Raw genomic sequence first — 13744 nt, forward strand, 5'->3', positions numbered from 1 at the left:
TCTTAGTATGATGAGTGATTTCCCTTTGTTGTGTGTATTAATTATATTAGAAAACTCTCAGTCTTAAAATCTTGTTTTAGCAGGCCACCTCAGTAGAGCCTGGCAAGCACGGCAGTCTAGGCTCCCCTCTTGGCCCTTGCTGACAGGGCTGGGGATGGGATGCAGGTTTTCCTGAGATGTTTGGCTGGAGTAAGTTGGGTCGGGTCTACAAGTTTTCTGTCTTGTCAGGCTACCCATTTGGCTAGAAAGAACAGGCTTTTCTTGAGGGCCTTCTTATGGTCCCCATTGTTTCTTGGGTTACAGGCTTTTCCAGTATTCAGTACAGGATACATGAAGAAAAATAAAACCCCAGGGATGTACAGCACACCATTCTTGTGTCATGCTGGTCTGCATTCTTGTCTCCATCTTTCCTAGTCTCCTCTTTGCTTTATAAATGCCCAGGATTGTGTGCTGTACTTAACAGGAGAAATCGGGAGAAGTGCATCGATTCTATCCTGTCCAGGAGCAAGGGCAACATAAGCACTTTCCCCAAACTTTTGTTAAGTATAACCATCTTTTATGAGAAGTGGAATTTATTTGAAATGAGAGCCCCATCCTGGAAAATAGAGATAGCCCTGGTTTAAATCCCAACAACAGTGTTTGGATTCTGAGGAAGGCTTTTTATCCATCTCCAGTATATGCTGGGATGGCTCTTAGCCTAATGGCCACAGGGATTTGGAAAGTTTTACCCTGGATACCCCTGGGAAGTTGACATTTCTTTTCCTTTGCTCTTAGTCCGTGCATTACAAAGAACTGAAACAGAGTCCAAAACTCTGGCCTGAGCTCTAGAAAAAACAGTTTTGTCCAAGCTTTCCTTCAAGTAAAATGACTGATTTTATGATCCAGCCTACTCAGAGATGCTCATCTATGTTTATAGGTTTCTCTTGAAAACTTTATAACAGAAGATGAGATTCATGGGGAAAATACTTTGAGGATCACTAAGAAAACACAAACAGCAAAACTCTGACAGATTTTTTTTCTGTTTTTAAAAAAAGACATACAAAAATTGAGAATGGAGAACTCAAAACTTAATTAAATGCACAGCATTCAAATATGCTTTAATGACACTGAAGACAGATGAAGAGAGAGGGAGTAGTTGGGAGGGGAAGTGGGAGGAGGTGGTAAGAGAGGGGTGGGGAATGAGCAGCCTCCACATCTCGGAGAGAAAGGAGGTGGAGGGTGAGCAGGAGAAACCCAGCTTGTAAGTGTGATCCAGTACGAGACCTGGAGGGCTGTTATTCTATTGACCACCACTAACAGATTTTCTGATGCTCTTTTCCCTCAAGTCTCAGGTAGCTCTAAAAAGTGCAGTCGTTCTCAACCAGGGGCAATTTTGTCCCCCAGTGGACAATTTGTCAATGTCTGGAGACATTTTTAGTTGTCACAACTGAATATAGGGCTACTGGCATCTAGTGGGTAGAGCCCAGGGATGCTGTTCAACATCTTACAATGTACAATGACAACCCCCTACCACAAAGAATTGTGGGTAGCACAGAATGTCCGTATTGCCATGGTTGAGAAATCCTGGAATAGTGTGGCATAGTCAAAGCAATTAAGATCTGGATCATGGTAATATATATATACAATGGAATCTTACACAGCCATCAAAAAGAACGAAATCTTGCCATTTGCAATGACATGGCTAGAGCTAGAGTGTATTATGCTAAGCGAAATAAGTCAGTCAGAGAAAGACAAATACCATATGATTTCACTCATATGTGGAATTTTGGAAGCAAAACAGATGAACACAGGGGAAGAGGGGAGAAAGAGAGAGAAAGAGGGAAGCAAAAGCAAACCATAAGAGACTCTTAACAAACTGAAAGGTTGCTGGAGGGAGGCGGGTGGGGGATGGGCTAAATGGGTGATGGGCATTAAGGAGGGCACTTGTTGTGATGAGCACTGGGTGTTGTATGTAAGTGATGAATCACTAGATTCTACTCCTGAAACCAATATTACACTACATGTTAACTAACTAGAATTTAAATAAAAATTTGGAAAAAAAAAAAGATCTGGACCATGGTAAGCAGTGATCAAAGACTGATGTCCCATTAAGTCACAGGGGATCAGCTCCAGGACCCCCATCTTATCTGTGTCCTCAGATCCTCCAGGCATGAAGTGCTAATGTGTGCACCCTTCCACCTGTGTTTCAGGGCGCATTCCAGTGCAATCTCAAACTGCTGTTTTACCTTCAGTGGCCATTTCCTGTGTACAAGCTCTTGGGATAAAACCTTAAAAATATGGAACGTCCATACAGGGGAGTTTCGGAACTGTGGAGCCTGTGTGACTCTGATGAAGGGCCATGAAGGTTCTGTGAGCTCCTGCCACTTTTCCAGAGACAGTGAGTCATTAACACATAGAAAGATTTCACACCTATGGGAGTGCTGGGGCAGATCTCCTCGTGTTCTATTCCCACGGACTTGCCGTAGTATAGAGAGGCAATTTTTCATGATGCCAATGGTGAGGGTGGATTTATTTTCAATGAGAACACAAAAGCCAAGAGGGACATTCATAGGCAGAAGTTTGCAAGTAGTGGGGACTCAGCTTAATGTGGCTTAGCAGCCAGAGATATTTATTAACCCCTGTAATGGGGAAGTCCAAGAGCTGATCTCACTTCAGGTGTGGCTGGGTCCAGACACTCAGACTGTGCTTTCAGGGAGCCAGTCCTAGAGAAAGAGAGACCCTTCTTTTAGATGGTACCAGCACAAGTCCCAGGAAAGTCTTTCATTGGCTCAGCTTAGGACATACCCCCATCTCTGAACCAATCACTTTAGCAGGGGATGAAAGGCTCTGATTGGCTAGGTTTGAGTGACTCACCCACCCCCCCTGAGCTAGAGGTGGGAGTCAGTACCCTCCAACCAGAAGGAATGAGAGTATTGTATGGGGTGTTTCCCCATGGGAAATTGGGGTGTTGTTGACAAGTGAAGGGTCACGGATGCCAGCAGGGGTGATGACAGGAAGCGGCCTCAGGCCACTAGCCTCTTGACACCCAGGAGCCAATGGCTTTACTCTCCATTCTCGTGGGAAGTGGGGTTTGCTCTGTGTGTGGTTCAGGGGCCCCCAGCTAGTACAGAAGCAATCAGAGCCTGGCTTGCGAAGTGATAGGGTGTTTTTGAACAACTCTTCCTCTTCACAACCAGTCTCTGTGAGTTAAACCCCATTATGAGGCGTCCCACTGGTTTCTGGCCTTGTGTTTTTGGGGTTCAGAGTTGCCTATAGTCAGTTATCACTATTCACACATTCCACATTTGTTGGGTAAAATTTATTCGTAACCCTAAAATCAGTATTTGTGGCATTTTTGTGATGAGGCATGGGGTGTGGACATGCGCAGGGCAGTGAAGAGTGTGAATTAGCCTCTGCACACCCTCCCAGCTGCATTTGAACAAGGCGACCCTCTGCCTTCTTGTTTCAGCTCTCTTATTGGAAAGTGTCCATTTTGCAGTCCCTTTAGTGCCCACTTATTTTTGCATTTTTGTGGTTTTGGTTGGTGCTTTGGTGTTTAAAGGGCCCCCAAGCACAGGGCTCAAGTGCTTGCTGTCCAGGGTTCCTCAGTGCGAGAAGGCCGTGACTCACCTTACAGGGAAAACACGGGTGTTGGATAAGCTTGGTTCAGGCATGAGCTCTGGCACTGATGGCCATGAGTTTAATGTTAATGAATAAATACTATGTCTCGACTAAAGTGTGTTTCAACAGAAACAGACCTAAAACAAGGTTATGGATTGATCGGTTAGTGAAGTGTTATGAACAGAGAGGCTCCTAGGAAGCTAATCCTATATATTCTCTAGGAGAAATTGTTCACCATTGACTAATTCAGGGTCTGTGATGGCTTTACAGAACATAACTGCCATGAATAATGAGAATGGACTGTAACTGGCTGGGGGTCATTGAGCCACCCCAGGAAGGTGTTTGAGTGTCCTTGGAGTGAACCATGGTAGCATCTCACAAATGCAACCTTAGCCCGCTTTGACCTTGCTGAAGGAGGAAGCAGTTGGCAGGGGAAGATGACTCCCTCCCCACCCCACCCCCATCCCCTGAAGCTTTATCATTTTGTGTTGTAGCCTCTTTTCTCGTGTCTGGAGGGTTCGACAGGACTGTGGCTATCTGGGATGTAGGAGAAGGCTACCGGAAGCTCTCCTTGAAGGTACCGATGTCAGCATCAGATAGAGGGTCAATGCTGGGTGCTGGTGCTGGGGATACAGCAGTGGGTGAGACAGACCTAGAATTCCTCACTAGAGCCGACACCTCTGTGGAGAACAGAACAAGAAACCAACAAGCAAATCATCGACTGTGATGAGTGAAACAGAGAAACCACAACAGGGTGATGTGAAAGAAATAGACCCCAAGGACTAATCCACAGTGGGTGGGCAGGGAGGGCTTGTTGGAGAAGGTGGCATCTGAGCTGAGAACTTAAAGACAAGGAAAGACTGGGTGAATGAGGATCTGGGGGAAGTGCATTCTAGGCAGAGGAAACAGCAAATGCAAAAACTCAGAGGTGGAAAAGTGTCTAAGAACAGCAGAAATTACTCAGCAGAAAGATGAATGCCACAATGAGACATACACAGGAAGCTATGGGCTCCAAAATGGTGGGTTTCTGAGTGCTTTTGCCTACAAGTTAGAGGAGACTCAACTCAAAGTGGCTTTATGATGAGGGGATGGATTGACCCAACTTGGCAGGAATCCAGAGAGGTTAGGCAGTCCCAGGACTGGCTACAGCAGCGCCTCTGAACCAAGTGCCCCCTTGCCCAAGATTTCTGCAGCCTCCCTGGTCCTGTGATCTCATGGTTTGGCTGTGAATGCTTGCATCCACGACTCTGGGTCCCTCTGTTCCCTGTGGGCCCAAGCATAGACTTGCCCCCCACCCCCCCCCGCCGATCACCACAACATTCAGGCTCCCGGGGCTCGGCTATCTGGAGGACTCTTCTACAAGGGTTTTGGCGGAGGCCAAGGGAGGTTACGTCACAGCAAATAAACAGCTTACAACTGAGTGTTCAACCTCCCTGTGTTTAAAAGTCCCTTTGTCCTCTCTCCATTCCCCCCCCCCCAAGCTCCTGTCCTTTGTTATGCATGGCACTTTGACTTCTCTCCTGCTCCCCTTCCTCCTACCATACCACACTGGCTCGCCTTAGGCCTCTTTCCAAAAGGGGAAGGCCAAAGAATGGTCAAGATGCTGACGCAGAGCCCTGACGTCATTAAGTGTTTCTCTCCTCTGAGCTCCTTTTTTACCCGAGGAAAATAACTCCCCATTTGCTTAGGCCACCGGGGATAAGTTTGCAGCGACTTAAAGCAAAAGCCCCCTTACCAGGAGGACCTCCGAATGGTTAGTTCTCAGAACAGAGAATGCAAACGAAAACCTGCAAGAGGTGCTCTGGGACCAGCTGGGAATATAGTCACTCTTTTTCCATCCTGCTAAAAACTAGAGTACTATTTTAAAGAGCACAGTGCCATAATGTACACGTGCATCATCAACCTTTACGCTTCGCGTCAAATGTCATCGGTGACGTTAAGGAAGCGCAATTAGTTACTCTTAAATGCATGCCTCACTGGAGTCCTGACTTTGTGCTTGTGCTTTTGTTTTTGTTGTGCTTACTAAGGTTTTTCCTCTAGGTGCTTGTTAAAATTCTATTTTTCTTCAGGGCCACAGTGACTGGGTGACAGACGTTGCCATTAGCAACAACAAGAAATGGGTCCTGTCTGCTTCAAAGGTAAAAGTGGCCAACCTTTGAGTAACTTACAATCTCTCTCACGTTTGTGAGAATTGGTGTTCATAGAACCGTTACTGTCAAGCTAAATTCCTGGGCTGGCTCAGTCTGAGGCCCCTCCCCCAAGCCCCCACGCCAGGCCATCCTCAGTGCAGGGAGCTGGCTGGGAACGTGGGAAGCAGGTCCTTATGTCTGCTCAGGTGGGGAGTTGCCAGGGATTTCTATATCTGCGACCATTGATATTTGAGCTTTGTTGGAGCAAGGGCCTGCCCAGACCACTGAGTGATGGAGCCAATGGGGGGGGGCCTTCGGGGGGAAAGGCGTCAAGTTCACTGGCAAGCAGCAGAGACCGCCCTGAGCTCTCAGGTGGGTCTTCCCTCTCTGTGTCACTACATCCTCGAATTCCCATGCCAGTGGCACAGAAGAGCTATCCCGAGGTCTGTCCTTCAGGTGTGAGCACAAGAGAAGTGGCGGGGGAGGGTGTCCCACCTTGCCCTTCCCCCGTTGACCTTTATTAAAGCCATGTCATTCTCTAGTCTGGGGGTTTCCAGGTGTATGGGACCGTGGGTGAGACTCGGCCTACTATGACCAACTTGTTAGAGAGCCAACCCAGACTGTCACACCCAACCCTAATACCATAATAGTAGAACACATAATAAAAGTTCTATGCCTATGCATTATTATTTTAACATAAAAATATGAAAGATGATTATGACAGCTATATCTCAGTAAAGCTGGAAGAAAGTAAAAGTGCAAACCAAAATAAGAAAAATGAATGTTTATTTGAAATGCATGTCTCATTCTGTATTTTTTACCTCTCTGTTACGTAAATGCTAGTATTGAAACAGTCATGATTGGACTACTTAACAGCAGCAATTAGTAGTAACTAATAATAGGACTAATTTTATTTTATTTTTATATTGTATATTTTATAATGTTTCTATGTTTTATATTTTATAATGTTTTAATTTTTATACTGTTTTATATTTTGTTTTTATTTTTATATAAAATATTTTGTTTCTTTTACATATTTTTTATTTTATAACGTTTCAGACTTTTAAAAAAGTCTTCATTGGGGGGCACCTGGGTGGCTCAGTTGTTAAGCGTCTGCCTTCGGCTCAGGTCATGATCCCAGGGTCCTGGGATCGAGCCCCGCATTGGGCGCCCTGCTCGGCAGGAAGCCGGCTTCTCCCTCTCCCACTCCCCCTGCTTGTGTTCCCTCTCTCGCTGTGTCTCTCTCTGTCAAATAAATAAATAAAATCTTAAAAAAAATAAAAATAAAAATAAAAAAGTCTTCACTGGATATTTAAATGTGGTAGGCTATATTATCGGGTGTGCTTAAGATACATAAATGTAGGACTTAAAGAAAAGAATACAAGTACAATAAGATTGGTTACATAAACATTACTTCTATTTATTTATGTATTTATTTCCCCAGCTATATTGAGCTCTAAGTGACATATAACACAGCCTAAGTTTAGGGGGTACACTGTGTTCTCTGGACTGCCACAGCCTCGGGATACCCTTCTTTTCTCTGAGGTAGCAGTAAGACGGAGTACTGACAAATGTAAAATTTACTTTAGCTTGCAGCTCTGCTCTTACCAAGCGCACTTCTCACTAATTCCTGGGTCAGCCCACGGGATGCCATCAAGCTAAAACACCCTCTCAGCCAAAGCTGCCACTCGTGGAATACTCAGGGTTTTTACCCACTAGACCTCACAGGTTTTTAGATTTGCAGGAATTCGGTTCTGGCTCTCCGAAGCTGCGCGAAGGGACTCAGTCCGCAAACCTCTTCTAGTGACTGAGACATTTTGTCATTCAGCCGGGTCCTTCGCCACAAGACTCGCATCAGGAAGGCTAGCCATGTCTAAAGTGGCCGTTACTGTAAAAGGGCCTGAAGTCCATTGGATGCCATTATGATTCGAGCCTCTCTTTCTCAGGGAAATGGCTTGAAAGCACAGAGGTAATCTGAACTTGTGATAATAACGCTGGATCCCAAATAAGGCACGGTTTTAGAAAAGCACCTGAGAATGTCCTGTTTGGCGTGACGGCTCTTTTCTGGTGATTTTCTTTTTAAGATTTTTATTTATTTATTGAGAGAGAGAGAGAATGATAGAGAGAGAGCAAGAGAAGGGGGAGGGTCAGAGGGAGAAGCAGACTCCCCGCTGAGTAGGGAGCCCGATGCGGGACTCGATCCTGGGACTCCAGCATCATGACCTGAGCCGAAGGCAGTCGCTTAACCAACTGAGCCGTCCAGGCACCCTCTTTTCTGGTGATTTATTTATTTATTTATATTTTAAGTACCAAAGCAGTCTTATTTCCAAAAAAAAAAAAAAAGACCCCTGTTTTCATTGTATGAATTTTGGTCACGACCTGCAACCGAGGGGCAGTCACTTCATCCTTTTGTGGCCTCTTCAAAGATCCTCAAACAGTGTTGGAGAAACAGGGCATACCTTTCTTTGTAATTCTATCGTTAATCACTTTCCTCCACTCTCACTCTCATCCTCAATGCATTTCAAAACCAGAGGATATTCTTCTTTTTTTAAAGATTTTTATTTATTCATTTGAGACACAGAGATACAGAGAGAGAGCATGGGCAGGGGTAGAGGCAGAGGGAGAGGGAGAAGCAAGCTCCCTGCTGAGCCAGGAGCCCGATGCGGGGCTCCATCCCAGGACCCTGGGATCATGACCCCAGCCGAAGGCAGACGCCCAACTATCTGGCCCACCCAGGCGCCCCAGAGGATATTCTTCTTGTGCCACACTTTTAAACATATGATTTTATGGCAGGCCCACATTTTAAGTATCTTCTCTAGAGGTGACAATTATAACAGCCATCTTGGAGGTACATGTTTAAGGAACACACCTTCTTCCATTTCTACAAAGTCATCATTTTTATAAAGTGCTTCTACACTTTTTGAGGAAGGGGAAAGGCGACTAAAAACTTGTATCAAGAAAGACCCCAGAGGTGCCTCCTGGGTGGCTCAGTTGGGTAAGCGTCCAACTCTTGGTTTTGGCTCAGGTCTTGGGATCAAGCCCTGTGTCAGGCTCTGTGCTCAGCGGGGAGTCTGCTTAAGATTCACTCTTTCCCTCTCCCTCTGCCGATCCCCCTGTTCTTTCTCTCTTTCTCTCTCTCAAAAAAAACAAAAACAAAAACAAAAAACCCAACATCACAGGTGAGCCAATCACACTGCTTTTTGGAGTGTGGTATACATAATGTGTAGGCCATTTAGTGGGTGAGATCTTTTCATTTACTTTGGAAAGAAGTTGATAGGCTGAATGGAATTTTCCAGAATTTACATTTGCATTGTTTGCTGAATATGTAGATAGATGAGCAACGTCTAGTTTGTATTCGGATAAGATGTCAACATGCTTTTATGTTTTCTGCATTTTCACTAAAATCTTCATAGAAATCAAGAAGATGATTTGAAACTCCCAACTTTTGAATCAAAGTATTTAAGGGCTAGGTTGCAGGGATTTGGCAAATCACTTGATATACTGTGGAAAATGATTGTTGGTGGACTCTGACAGCTCCACACAGCAAGGGGCCAACAAAGATGTAATCACTTTCCCCTTTTGTTCTCCCTCATGGCATTTAGTTGAATTTAGTTGCGCCTGGTGATTCAGGAAATGTAACATTACTCAGTGTGTTAGTTTCTTATTGCTGCTATAATAAATCACCATACACTTTACCTCTTACACAACAAAAACTGAGTATCTTACAGTTCTGTGAGACAGAAGTATGACACGGTCTTGTGGGGCTAAAATCAAGGCATCCACAGGAATGTATTCCTTTCTGTAGGCTCTAGGGAATAGTTAATTTCCTTACCCTTTCTAGAAGCCACCCACATTCCTTGGCTTGTGCATCTTCTTGCATCTTCAAAGCCAACAACATTGTATCTCTCTGTGCTTTCTTCTATAGTCACATATTCCTCTCACTTTGTCCACTTTTAAGGACATTTGTCACTATGTCTAGCCTGTCTGGATAACCCAGAACAATCTCCCTATTGTAAGATCAGCTGATCAGTCAACTTAATTCCATCTACAACCTTAATTCCCCTTTATTCTGTCACCTAACATATTCACAGGTTCTGGGGATTAGGGTGAGAACTTCTGGGGCGTGGGCATTGTTCTACTGACTACACTCCATTCCATAAAAACAATTAAAGGAATGATATGATAATGGGTGATCATTTGAGCAGTATTCCCAAACTAATTCATCAGTTACTATTGTCTCAGGAGTACCGGTGTCTTTTTTAAAAAATAGATTTTATTGTTTAGAGCAGTTTTAGATATACAGAAAGTTGGGCTAATAGTATAGAGAGTTCCCATATATTCCGTTCTCCTCCCCAGTTTCCACTATTAGTAATAATGTCTTGCATTGAGCGTGGTATATTTGATACAACTGAAGAACCAATATTGATACATTATTATTAACTAAAGTCCATAGTTTACATTTCTCTCTTTATGTTGTATGGGTTTTGCCAAATGCATGTAATGTATCCACCATGACAGTTACAAACAATAGTTTCAGCCCCTAAAAATTCCCTGTGCTCCATCTGTTCATCCCTCCCCTTCATCCCCAGAACCCCCGGTGACTTTTTACTGTCTATAGATTTGTCTTTTCCAGAATGCCATATAGTTGGATGCATGCAGTCTGTGGCCTTTGCAGACTGGCTTCCTTCACTTAGCGATATGCATTGAAGGGTCCTCCCTGTCTCCTTAAGACTTGACAGCTCATTTTTAAAAATCACTGAATAATATTCCACTGTCTGGTATACCACAGTTTGTTTTTCCTTTCTCTTAATTGATGGACATCTTGATGGCTTCCAGTTTTGGGTAATTATGAATAAAGCTGCCATAAACATCTGTATGCGGGTTTTTGTGTAGCCATGAGTTTTCAAGACATTTGGGTAGATATCAAGGAGTGTGATTGCTGGATCACATGGTAAGACTATGTTTAGCTTTGTAAGAAACTGTCAAAGTGTCCTTTTTTTCTCTTTAACAGTTTCATTAAGATATAATCCACTTACCATACAATTCATACATTTAAGATGTACAATTCAATGGCTTTTCTTCCATCCCCCCAGTGGCTTTTATTTACACAGACTTGTGCATTCATCCCCCCAATCAATTTTAGAACATATCACCCCCCACAGAAACCCTTCACCACTTAAGCCATCACCTCCAATCTCCCTATCCCTCCCAGCCCTAGGCAACCTCTAATCTACTTTTCAATAGACTGTGTTTTTATTTTTCTATTTTTTAAAAGATATGTATTTATTTATTATTAGTTTCATAGGTACTAATAATACTTATGGTTACTTTCATCAGTTGCATATAACACCCAGTGCTCATTCCATCATGTGCCCTCCTTAATGCCCATCACCCAGTTACCCCCCCTCCACCCACCCCCCAAAAATCCTCAGTTTGTTTCCTATAGTTAGGAGTCTTCTTATGGTTTGTCTCCCTCTCTGATTTCATCTTATTTTTCCTTCCCTTCCCCTATGTTCATCTGTTTTGTTTCTTTTTTTTTTTTAAGATTTTATTTATTTATTTGACAGAGAGAGACACAGTGAGAGAGAGAGGGAACACAAGCAGGGGGAGTGGGAGAGGGAGAAGCAGGCTTCCCGCTGAGCAGGGAGCCCGATGCGGGGCTCGATCCCAGGACCCTGGGATCATGACCTGAGCCCAAGGCAGACGCTTAACGACTGAGCCACCCAGGCGCACCCTGTTTTGTTTCTTAAATTCCACATATGAGTGAAATCATATGATAATGTCTTCCTCCGACTGACTTATTTCACTTAGCATGATAACCTCTCATTCCATGCACATCATTGCAAATGGCAAGATTTCATTCTTTTTGATACCTGAGTAATATCTATTTGAGAGAGAGAGAGAGAGAGCACGAGTGAGGGGATGGCCAAAGGAGAGGGAGAGAGAATCCCAAGCAGACTCCGTGCTGAGCTCGGAGCCCGACAAGGGACTAGATCTCACGACTCTGAAATCATGACCTGAGCAGAAATCAAGAGTCGGACGCTTAACCAAGTGAGCCACCCAGGTGCCCCTTGTCTGTGTTTTTAGAGCAGTTTTAGGTCTATAGCAAAATTGAGAGGAGGTACAGAGATTTCTCCTATACTCCCTGCTCCCACAAATACATGGCCCTCCCCCAATATCAGTGTCTCCCACCAGGTGAGACATTTAGAATAACTGATGAGCCTACACTGACACATTATAATCCCTCCCTTCCCAAACCTCTGGAAATCACTGATCTTTTGACTGTCTCCATAGTTTTACCTTTTCCAGAATGCTATAGAGTTGGATGCGTATAGTATAGGGCCTTTTTCAGACTGATTCTTGCACTTAGTAATATGCATTTAAGGTTCTTCTATGTCTTTTCATGGCTTAATAGCTCATTTCTTTTTAGCACCGAATAATAGTCTATTGTCAGGTTGTACCACAGTTTATCCATTCATCTACTGAAAGACATCTTGGTTGCTTCAACCTTTTGGCAGTTATGAATAAAGTTGCTATAAACATCCTTGTGGAGGTTTTTGTGTGGACCTAAGTTTTAAATTCCCTTAGATAAATATCAAGGAGTTTGATTGCTAGATTGTATGGTAAGAGTATGTTTAGTTTTGCAGAAAAGCCACCAGGTGGCTGTACCATTTTGCATTCCCATCAGCAGTGAATGAGAGTTCCTGTTGCTCCCTGTTCTCATTAGCATTGTTTCTGTTCCAGATTTTGGCCATTATAATAGGTGCATAGTGATACCTTTTTGTTACTTTAGTTTGCAAATCCCTGACGACATGTGATGTGGAACATCTTTCACATGTGTTTTTGCCATCTGTGTACCTTTTTTGGTGAGGGGACTGTTAAGATCTTTGGTCCATTTTTTTAACTGGGTTGTTTTCTTATTTTTAAGTTTTAAGAGTTCTTTATAGATTTTTGATAATAGCCTTTATCATATGTCTTTTGCAAATATTATCTCTCAGTGTCTTTTGAAGAACAGAAAATTTTAATTTTAATGAAGTTGAGCTTATTAATTATTTCTTTCATGGACCATGTCTTTGATGTTATAATCTAAAAGTCATCATCAAACCCAAGGTCATCTAGATTTTTTCCTATGTTATTCTCTAGGAGTTTCATAAGTTTGCATTTTGGTCTGTGATCAATTTTGAGTTAATTTTTGTGGAGGATGTAAGGTCTGTGTCTAGATTCTTTTTTTTTTTTTTTTTTGCTTGTGGATGTTCAGTTGTTCCGGCACCATTTGTTGAAAAGACTATAATTCTTCCATTGTGTTTCCTTTGCTCTTTTGTTAAGTGGATTATGTTTACGTGGGTCTATTTCCGGGCTCTCCATTCTGTTCCAGTGATATGTGTATTCTTTCACCAATACCGCAGTGTCTTGATAACTGTATAACTGATAACTTGGTAACTGTTTTACAGTAAGTCTTGAAGTTGGGTAGTGTCAGTCCTCCCAACTTTGTTCCTCTCTTTGTCATTATATTGGCTATTCTGGATCTTTTGTTTTTGTTTTTTTTTTTTTGACAGAGAGGGAGAGAGAGAGCACAAGCAGGGGGAGCGGCAGGCAGAGGGAAAAGGAGAAGCAGGCTCTCTGCTCAGCATGGAGCCCGATGTGGGGCTCAATCCCAGGATCCTGAGATTATGACCTGAGCCAAAGGCAGACGCTTAACCACCTGAGCCACCCAGGCGCCCCTGGATCTTTTGCTTCTTCACGAAATCTTTAGAATCATTTTGTCAATATCCAGAAAATAACTTGCTGGGATTTTCATTGGGATTGCACTGGATCCATAGATCAAGTTGGGAAGAACTGACATCTTGAAAATATTCAATCTTCATATTCATGAAGAGTTTCATAGCTTTCTTCATATAGATCCTGTACATATTTTGCTATATATATATACCTAAGTGCTTCATTTGGGTGTGTGTGTAAATGGTAGTGTGTTTTTAAGGTTCCAGCTGTTCAGCTGGTATATAGGAAAGTGATTG

At 43.3% G+C, this 13744-nt stretch overlaps 1 protein-coding gene across 3 annotated transcripts in view; it reads left to right on the top strand.

Moving 5' to 3' along the window:
• WDR88 (WD repeat domain 88) overlaps positions 1 to 13744 on the top strand; it is a 43156-nt gene that overhangs the window by 22885 nt on the left and 6527 nt on the right. For all 3 annotated transcript variants that reach the window (XM_027620288.2, XM_027620291.2, XM_027620290.2), the window contains exons 7-9: positions 2190 to 2377; positions 4095 to 4177; positions 5670 to 5738. In XM_027620288.2, coding sequence (XP_027476089.1) covers positions 2190 to 2377; positions 4095 to 4177; positions 5670 to 5738 — 340 coding nt within the window. The remainder of the gene's footprint in view (positions 1 to 2189; positions 2378 to 4094; positions 4178 to 5669; positions 5739 to 13744) is intronic.

The sequence above is a fragment of the Zalophus californianus genome, chromosome 17, assembly GCF_009762305.2.
Source record: "Zalophus californianus isolate mZalCal1 chromosome 17, mZalCal1.pri.v2, whole genome shotgun sequence".
NCBI classification, from domain to species: domain Eukaryota; kingdom Metazoa; phylum Chordata; class Mammalia; order Carnivora; family Otariidae; genus Zalophus; species Zalophus californianus.